At 48.7% G+C, this 9,821-nt stretch overlaps 1 protein-coding gene across 1 annotated transcript in view; it reads left to right on the plus strand.

Annotated features, from left to right (window-relative positions):
* Positions 1 to 8,808, plus strand: part of AP3S2 (adaptor related protein complex 3 subunit sigma 2) — a 52,132-nt gene extending 43,324 nt beyond the window's left edge. Inside the window, exons 5-6 of the mRNA XM_059371577.1 lie at positions 6,035 to 6,142; positions 7,838 to 8,808. Coding sequence (XP_059227560.1) covers positions 6,035 to 6,142; positions 7,838 to 7,966 — 237 coding nt within the window. The 3' untranslated portion in view covers positions 7,967 to 8,808. The remainder of the gene's footprint in view (positions 1 to 6,034; positions 6,143 to 7,837) is intronic.
* The last annotated feature ends 1,013 nt before the right edge of the window (positions 8,809 to 9,821 follow it).

Genomic DNA, 9,821 nt, shown 5'->3' on the forward strand with positions numbered 1-9,821 from the left:
AACCTGGGCAGCGGGGAAGCTGACCCTTTTAGTTCCTCATCCTTTGCTCGTTTATAGCACATGAGTCACTGTGCTGACCAAACGTCAGCTGTGGCATTTGTAGACCTGGTGATGCCAAACTGGTATTGTAATTACATAACTTAATGATATACAGATAAACCATAATGAGCAAAAGAATTGTTCTATGAAAACTAAGGTTCACGAACACTTTGGAAAGGCTAGTTAGGTAAAAAAGGAAAGGAAGCTGAATCGGGTTTGGGCAAGATAGCTGTAGAAGACTAGAGGTGGAGGCTCCTAACATCTGGAAGGAGGATGTACTTACTGCTTCGCGGGGGTCTGAGTCTCCCTGTGCTTAGAGAAACTGATGCGTATGGGTGACTTTGGTGCAGGAAAAGTGGCACGCAGCTCTGGTCAGCAGGAAAGATCTTGCTGGCCCCAAGTCTTCTGATTTTCGCTAGCCTTTCGATGTCATAGGACACACAGCATGGGCCTCTCTTACTGTTCTGCCCCTTCAGCCCGGCCCTGCCTGTAAGCAGACTCTGGTGCTTATGGCCGGTCTGTCTCCCCTCACTTTTGGCTGGCAGGGGTGTTTCCTTTTGTAGATTTCTCCAGAAAAACTCTTGGGAACAGTGTTTCCCATGCTGTCACTCTGGCTCAGCAGCCCCCTAGGAGCAGTTCTTGGGTTGTACTTCCTCTCTTTGGGAATTGTGTAGGTAACTGCATCTTTTTCTGCTACCCCTGAATTTTACTGTGGGAATTTTCAAGAGTTTGTCCCTCATTTATGTGATTTGATCTTTTTACCTGGGTCTGTCTTGGCACTGACTGTTCTGGGCCAGCTTTTCCTGGGATGCATTGTCCCTCTCAGTACGTGGATACTTTTGTTTCAGAAACATCTTGAAGGAGATCTTCCTGGAATGTTTATGAGCAACTGTGCCTGTTTGTTCGCCGCAGTTACAGTTTTCCTTTCTGTGCATGCTGCGGGCCTTGGCTGTCTTCTGGAACTCCGTTCGCTCTCTCTTCTGTTGAACCCCTTTTCTGTTTCATTTTATGTGCTTTTTTCCATGTCCCTCTGTTTTATTCCTTACCGTGCTTTCCGCAGTATCTCGTCTCCCTTTTGTTCCTTTTTGTTTTACCCTCATTTCGGTTTGTTTTTCCCTTCTGCTTCTTCCCTGAGCCGTGCCAGTCACGCCTCTCTTCTTCCTGTCATCTCCCTGCCTCTCCCATGAGCGCTTGTTCTCCTGCTCTGAGTTCTTGCCTCATGGGGTTTTTTTGTTTTTGTTTTTGTTTTTTTGCAGTTTTGCAAAAAAGATTTTATTGCCATTCATCGGCTCTTGGCAGTGTTTTCCAGTGTTTAGTCTTAGTCTGCCTTTGGTTTTCCAGTTTCTTCCCTAATTTTTTTTTTGTTGTATCTTTGTATCCTATGAAGATGTCATTTTTATAACTCCTCTTTAAATAGGTGAGGTTTTCGGGGACTGGCTGTTTGCAGGATGCTTGTGTAGAAGAGGTGCCCAGTCTGCGTTCCGCACTGGCTGCCGCTGTCCATGATTGAGGGTCCTGGGTGAAGTCATCTACCCCCTTTCTCTCTCCCGCCAGCAGAGATGGGCATCTGTGAGGCGAACATAGCTGCTTTGTGTGGTTTCCCAAGTAGTTCCAGCTCCAGGTCCACGAAGTTCCTGCCTCTCAAAACAAGGAATCGTTTCAGTCCCAGAGAGCATGTCCTTTACCTACAGGAAGTCTATTTCGGCAGGTCTTTCTCCCCAGCTCCCATGTGCCCTCTCTGTAGTATCCTTTCTTCTTTTCTTTCTCTAAAGGAAAGGAACCTCGTTTGAACTCCCCGCTTTTGACAGCTTTTGTGGCTGTTTTAGAGTCTGGGAGTTTGGTTGTCTTCCAGCTTTGTTGAAAACAAGAGTTTGCATTTTTGCTTCTCCTTTTCGTACTTAGAACACATCTCGAATAGCATTTTAAAATTATGATTTCATGATGCACAGTGTTCAAATCAGAAATCTTAACTGACATTTTCTATTAACCAGAGAGGCTGGTCCCCATGGTAATCTGTATTAGGCCTTCTACACCTTCTCCTTCCAGCGTCCACTGCCACACTGCCATCCACCTTCTCAGCACCTAAAGCCCAGGAATATGCTACTCAGACTTATGAAAAGCCTTTTCATTCAGTCAGCGTGCCTCCTCCTCACTGGGCAGTGTTCTAGGCCTAGGGATAGAGCATGGAAGAATTCATACGAGATCTCCGACAAACCAAAGGCAAGTCTTAAAATGCTTCCGTGTGGACTAGGGGTGTGGCGTGGTCAGGGTAGAAGACACAGTTTGGGATTTTGAGGTGTCCTGGTAGAAAGGATGTAGAACGTGAGCTCCAGAGGCAGGCTGACCTAGACTCGGTGCTCTGTGCTGCTACTGATACATGTGACATCAAAATAGTTGATCGACTTTTCCATATTTCACTTCCCTTGTATATGAAGTGAAGGTCGTATTACCTACTTCACACGGCTATTCTAAAATTAAAATGAGTTACATATGAAGTGCTCGTCATACAGTAGATGCTCAACAAGTTCTACTTCCCCCATGAAGGAATAAAATACTAGGAGGACTGGTAAATTTTATGTAACGTAAAGCTTACCGTCTTCATTTTGTGTAGTGTTAAGCATATTCGTGTCGTTGTGCTACCCTTCTGGATCCAGAATTCTTCATCTTGCACAACTGAAACTCTGTTACCATCAAACAAGTCCCCGCCCCCTCCTCCCCTCAGCCCCGGCAACCACTGTTCTACTTTCTGCCTCTGGTTTTGGCTACTGGGTAGCTCACATAAGGAAGTCATGCCGTATCTGTTCTTCTGTTTCTGGCTTAATTTCACTTAGCGTAATGTCTTCAGGGTTCGTCCATGCAGTAGCAGGTGTCCGAGTTTTCTTCCTTTTTAAGACCAAATCATTTTCCTTTGTATGCATACGTCAGACTCATCCTTTCATGCACCGAGGGGCACTTGGGTTGCTCCTGCCTTTTGGAGATTCCGTGGATAATGCTGCTGTGAAGAGAGGTGTGCTAGTATCTTCTGGAATCCTTGGTTTTGGTTCTCCTGAGTATATGCCCAGTGGTGGAATTGTTTGGTTATATGGCTGTTATTCTTTAAAAAAATTTTTGAGGAACCACCACATTATGTTCAGAGGCTGATTTCTTGATGGGGAAGTATAAAAACAGTGTAGTTCCCTAACAAATAAATTTTTTTTTAAGATTTTATTTATTTATTTGACAGAGAGAGATAGCACAAGCAGGCAGAGAGGCAGGCAGAGGCAGAGAGAGAAGCAGGCTCCCCTCTGAGCAAGGAGCCCGATGCGGGGCTTGATCCCAGGACCCCAAGACCATGACCTGAGCTGAAGGCAGCGGCTTAACCCACTGAGCCACCCAGGGGCCCCCCTAACAAATAATTTTAAGATCAGTCCTGTTTAACATTGTGTTAGTTACCTAAATACGAGCTTTTTGCTATTAAATCTCCATTTGCATTAAGTAATGAAATAATTCCTGTTGTATAAAATTTAAGAGTGCTGCATGAGTGTGTCTGTGTAGACAGAAAAATGATTTGTAGGAGGCGCCTGGGTGGCTCAGTCTGCCTTCGGCTCAGGTCATGATCCCAGGGTCCTGGGGTCAAGCCCTGCGTTGGTCTCTCTGCTCAGCAGGGAGCCTGCTTCCTCCTCTCTCTCTCTCTGCCTGCTTGTGATCTCTGTCTGTCAGATAAATAAATAAATAAATAATCTTTTTTTTTTTTCTTTCTTTTTTTTAAGTATTGTTTAAAATAAAGAAAGAAAGAAGGGCACCTGGGTGGCTCAGTAGGTTAAAGTCTCTGCCCTCAGCTCGGGTCATGATCCAAGGGTGCTGGGATCGAGTTCCACATCAGGTGCTCTGCTCAGCAGGGAGCCTGCTTCCTCCTCTCTCTCTGCCTGCCTCTCTGCCTGCTTGTGATCTCTGTCTGTCAAATAAATAAATAAAATCTTTAAAAAAAAAAGAAGAAGAAAGAAAAGTGATTTGTAAAGCCCCATGTAAGCATACATACTTTGTGTTTAAACATATGCTTTTTTTTAAAGATTTTATTTACTTTTTTGACAGAGAAAGAGAGAGAGAGAAAGCGTGTGCACACATAAGCAGGGGGAGGGGCAAGAGGGAGAGGGAGAAGCAGGCTCCCTGCTGAGCAAGGAGCTCAATGTGGAACTTAATCCCAGAACCCCAGGAGATGCCCAAATGACTAAGCTACCCAGGTATCTCTAAACATAAGCTTTTTAAGGTTTTATTTATTTATGTATTTAGAGAGAGAGCATGCAGTGGGGAGGGGCAGAGGGAAAGAGCTAGAATCTCAAGCAGACCCCTTGCTGAGCATGCTTTCATTACACTTCCTCCCTGAGGCCAGAATATGTACCCTGGTTACGTCTTCATGCGTTCCCTCCACTTAACTCTGGGCAAAGGACAGAGAACTGCTGTGCCCAAAAACGCACAAACGCACAGAGACATCTTTTGTCTTGACTCTTTGTTGCCTACAGAGTAAATTGATGCTCACATCCTCCACGGTTCAGTCTAGATGCTAGACCCATGTGTCTCCGCTGGGGGTGATTTTGCCAGAACGTATGTGACCATGTCTGGAAGCATTTTTGGTTGTCACAGCTGGAGCGGTGCTACTGGAACCTAGTGAGCAGAGCCCAGGGGTGCTGCCAAACATGCTACAATGCACAGGACAGCCCTGCCCCCACCAGAAGAAAATTATCCATCCCCAAATGACAGTAGTGCCCAGACTTTAGGCCCAAACTGCCTTGTCAGCATTGTCTCTAGCCTCTTGGTAAATCTGCCATTCCAGCCAGACCCTGATGTCCTTGTACCCTACACCAGCCGAATTGCTTTCTCCAGTGCCTTTCATCCAACATCCTTCTCCGACGGCAGAGCCCAGCTCCGTCCTCCCACCATCTCAGTGAACACGTCTGGTCGCTCCAACCACTGCCCTCTTCCTTCTCGGACTGCTCATTTAGTGCTTAACAGTATGAGGTGGTACTTGCGGTCTTTCCAGCATGACTGAAAGCACCGTGAAGGCCATGTTGACAGGATTTGACTTGAATGAGGAAGTCCTGCTCCTGCTTACAGAACCCCGTGGACACCTCTGACCTGACCCTCTGGGGGTTTCCGTGGCAGCCCTCCCGGTACCATGGAGCACAGTGGTTAAGTCAGCACCGCGGCTCTGCTGGCACACCAAGATTCACCTTTGCTAGGGAGTACTGGCTAGACAGACCCAAGCACAGGTGTGAGCCTGGTATCCAGGCGAGTATTCATGCCGAGCCTGGTGTCTACCTGAGCTCTAAGAAAGGGATGAGGACAAGTACAAAGGAACGGGTCCATTTTGCGTCCGGTGGAGCCTAGGCGGAAGGTCTGTCTTAGGAAGCCTGGGAAACGTCCCACTGTGCAGGGCTCGCTCTGCCACAGCTGCACTGACGGAATGCATCAGTGAGGATGAGGCCGATGCTAGTAATGAAGGCCATCCCAGTTCATCCAGAAGCTGCTGTGGGGCAGACACCAGGCCCGATGTTTGATACAGGTTATTGCATTCAGTCCTCATCACAACTCTGGAAGGAAGCTGGAAAACTGAAAGGATAATTTCCCAGGATCATCCAGCTAACAGAGAGCAGAGCTGAAATTTAAACAAGGTCTGTCTGACTTCAGAGCCTGTGCTCTTAGCCACCACCTCCCTGCCTTGAGTGTGGCCAGGCAGTTTAGCTGTCATTGCTCACGTAAGAGATCCATGTTAGGGAATGCCAGGGCGTGGGGGCCATCTGTTTGGGCTCACTTGGGAGGTCGATAACCCATGGACTCAGGTGTCTGTTGGGAATCAGGAGCTGGTGTCGGGTCCGACTGCTGGGCTGGTGCCGGAAAGGCCATGAGGTCTCATGTGCCCAAGCCACTCATACCTTCACTTCCTGCATGTGGCCCATTTGGGCCACACCCCAGCTACCACAGGGTGCTCTAACCCTTCTTATTTTTACTTCCCCTTTAGGTGCACTACATCCTTCAGGAGGTGGTGATGGGTGGGATGGTGTTGGAAACCAACATGAATGAAATCGTCGCTCAGATCGAAGCTCAAAACAGGCTGGAGAAATCCGAGGTGAGTCACGTCCGTCCTTTTGCCCTGGCCAGTTTGAAGAGCCTGGGGCAGAAGGAGGAATGGACACATCTGTTGGTTTGTGTTGCTGGGGAACCTTAGGCATGTTTATGGTCCTCCTTCCTTGAGTCCATCAGAACCAATTGATTTGAAGGCCAGTGCTGAAAATAAAACATGTAAGAATTAAGGCTAAAAGTGTGAACGGAAAAGTCAGTTGGCTCAGGAAGACGAACAGCTCCAGGCTTGGGGGATTATGGCCCATCTTTGTGGTTTGTCATTCCTCCCTTCAAAGCTATGTGTACCCTGGAGGGAGCCAGAATGCCCTTCTCTGGTCCCAATGTGGTTTCCTGATGCTGTGGCAGTCCGATCTCCCAGCGGCCATTTCTCATGGTGACTTTCAGAACCTCACAGATGCCAGTTGCCTTATTTCCAGTTAGCCTTCTCCTCAGCTGTAGCAGAGTTTGGCTGGATTTGCAAATAACATACCCCGGCCCATCCCTCCTGGTGCTCACAGTAGGTGTGGCTGGCTGGCTCAGTCGGTGGAGTGTGCGACTCCTAATCTAGGGGTTGTGAGTTCAGGCCCCACGTTGGGCATAGAGATTACCTTTAAAAAAAAAAAAAAAAAGCTCACAGTTATTTCCATCCTACCCCTCTGAGGTCTCTCCCTCGTCTCCATCAGCTTTCCCAGAGAGCAGAGGCTACGGTCATAAACCTTCACATGTGACAGAAACAGCAGAATAAGTTACCACTTTAGTGAGTTGAGTGTCTTCAAGAGCTTCTTGCTTCTTGTAACAGAATTTGATCTTGCAAAACCAGAAATTCCTCTGTCCGTGAGGCTTGGCGGTCCTGCTGAAGAACCTTTTCCAGACCACAGTTAGAGTAGCACATTAGTTCTTTTAGGGAGGCAGGCCAGGAAGCTTCCAGGAATAGTAAGTGAGTCAGAGGCAAGGGGTTTGGAAAGCAGAAGAATGGAGAGATGCTGGACAAGAGTGGAACTGGAGTCCGTGTCTTGAAAGCAGTCAGTAAGGAGGAAATGGTTCTGAGAATCTTGTTGGCTTCTCCCCTTCTCTGTGCACTGTGGGAGAGCCAGAGGGGAGCGCCCACCATGGACGCCTTCCCCTGTGTTTGTTATCAGCCTTCCCATGGCTGTGGGTACATCAGACCTCTGTCCTTCTATCTCACTGCCACATGATATTTCCAGAGCCAACTCTTACCCATCTCATGGTGTTAGTCAGCAAGCATTTGGCCCTAAGCTCTGAATTTCCTTTTCCTTGTAAGAATTTCCCTGTGATTGCACTAGTCTCTAAGACACAGTCTGTTCAGGAAAGGTGTTGTGTTGGAGCCTGAAAAGTGCCCCCCATACTATGACTAGTGCCCCCCATACTATAACCATCTCAGGTTATTGCAGCAAGCATTTATTGAGCACCTGCGGTGTGCGGGCCCTCTTAGATGCTGGGGCTACAGCACTGCATATGGCACAACCCCTTCAGGAGTGCAGAGTGTGGGTCCCTACCCCATGGCCCCTGTTACCCTCGGGATCATCATGCTGGCTACCTTTGGGGAATAAAGAGAAAAAATCAAAGCATACATTGTGTGTGCTCAGTGTGGACACTTTCCAGATCTCTGTCACTTTTGTTTCTTCGTGTTGGGCAGATGACACTGAGTGTGTGTCTCATGTCCCTTCCCATTTCTCCTCAGGGTGGCCTTTCAGCAGCTCCTGCCCGGGCCGTGTCTGCTGTGAAAAACATCAATCTACCGGAGATTCCTCGGAACATCAACATTGGTGATCTCAACATCAAAGTCCCCAACCTGTCCCAGTTTGTCTGAGGGTCCATGGCTACTGAACTGCAGTCTTTGAAGCAAGCCAAGCCACTCCTGCCACAGAGCCCACTCTGAGCCTTAGAAGGGTCAGGCCCCGGGTCCTGCCCCCTGCTGCTGTTGGGGTGCTGGTGGAGTTGGGGGTGGAGGGTGTCCCAGGTTCATGGCTAGCATGGGCTTGGTTTTCACATGTGACACCTGCCGGCCTGTGATACATGTGGCCACTGCAGATGTGGGAGGACCCTGGCTTCCTCTGTGGGATCCGTGTGCCCAAACCACTCATACCTTTACTTCCCGCATGTAGCCAATTCAAGGGACCAGGCACTGTCTGGGGGCCCATCTGCTTCCTAGAACCCACCACTAGGACATTCTCTGCCTAGAGTCTTCATCCTTAGCACCGTCAGGCTTCGGAGATCCTGTGGCATTCACTCTTGCTGACGAGGTGCCGAAGCTAGAACAGGGCCAACCCCTCAGTTAGGGTATGTGGTCAATGGCAAACAAGGGCCGAGTTTGATGAGAACCAGAGTTACCCCCTGGCTCTATTAGGGTTTTCATGCCCAGAAGCCTTTTTATAGGCAAGTTTCCTGGTTCTCACCGCCTTCAGAATATGTTTCCCTCACTGCCACAGTCCTAGCTCTGTTCACAGAGGACGGAACCCAGATCATGAACCTGGTGCATGCTAGTAGGGAGAGCACCCGCTTCCCCATGGCCGTTTCTCCAGCACAGCCACAAGGCCCCTCACCAAAGTGGGGAGGCCCCATGTCTGTGGAAGGCAAAGCTGACAATATGTAGAATATCTCAGATTTATGACTCTTTGCAGATTTAAATACATTCTTCTCATGAGGAACAGACAGATCAGTTGCTGTGTTGTAAATGATGAGTCTCCATACAGGAAGGCCACTGCCTTTTGCGCCTGCTTGTGGGGCAGGAGAGCCTGAGCTGGGATCACTCGTTCTAGAACTGGCACGGGGAAGGCTGGGGCCACGGGGAGTGTGCTAGCTGAGCCTGGTGGGAGCGCAGCATCTTCTCCCTCGTGTGGGAGGAGCCCCTCCCTGATCTCTGCCTCTGGGCCCGCTCTGTGCCCCCCCAGGTGACATCCTCCCATGGAAAGGTGCACATTTTCACGTGTGATAAGTCTTTATTTCTGTGGTTAACTTAGAGCTCAAACTGCACCTTAGAGTAATGCCTCTTCTACACTGCCTCGGGGACCAGGACTCCGGACCTTTGGGAGCTCACTGCATTGTCACGGCACAGTCTCCCAGCCTGGGGATTTCTCGTGCCTGCTGGCGGGGACCCAGACTGTTCGCCTGTCTCCTGCTGCTGCTGCTGCTGCAGAGCCCATCTTAGATGGCGCCCATAGGATTGCCATGCTCTGTGCTTAGTGCCCGGTGTTCCCCGAAGCCTCTTCTTGTCACCCTTTCAGGCCTTACCTGACCGCCTCGGAGACGGGTGTGGTGATCAGAAGGTTGGCCCTCTTCTGTCCGAAGGAGATGGAGGTTATCTGATGTCACTGCTGATGGCATTCTTTGAAGGCTTAATTTTTTTAAATGGGCATTTCAGGATATTCACATCCCTCTCTCACATTTGCTGAACGTGGAATAAGAAAGGACGAAAAAGACTGGTGTTTACTTTACACATACTGTAAGGCCGTGAGCAAGATCCTTCCACAGTCCTTACAAGAGACATTATTGGCTCCGTTTTGCAGGTGAAGAGAGTAAGACTCAGATCAAGTAACCCGCTTTTGGTCACACAGGACTAAGAATTGAGACTCTGCTTGCCTAAATCCGAAGTCCATTTTCTTCACTGTTCAATGGCTTTTCCAGATTTAATCCTCTTTGTTATACATAAGGAAGCCGAGCCTGGT

This window comes from Mustela nigripes, chromosome 13 (assembly GCF_022355385.1).
Source record: "Mustela nigripes isolate SB6536 chromosome 13, MUSNIG.SB6536, whole genome shotgun sequence".
NCBI lineage: Eukaryota > Metazoa > Chordata > Mammalia > Carnivora > Mustelidae > Mustela > Mustela nigripes.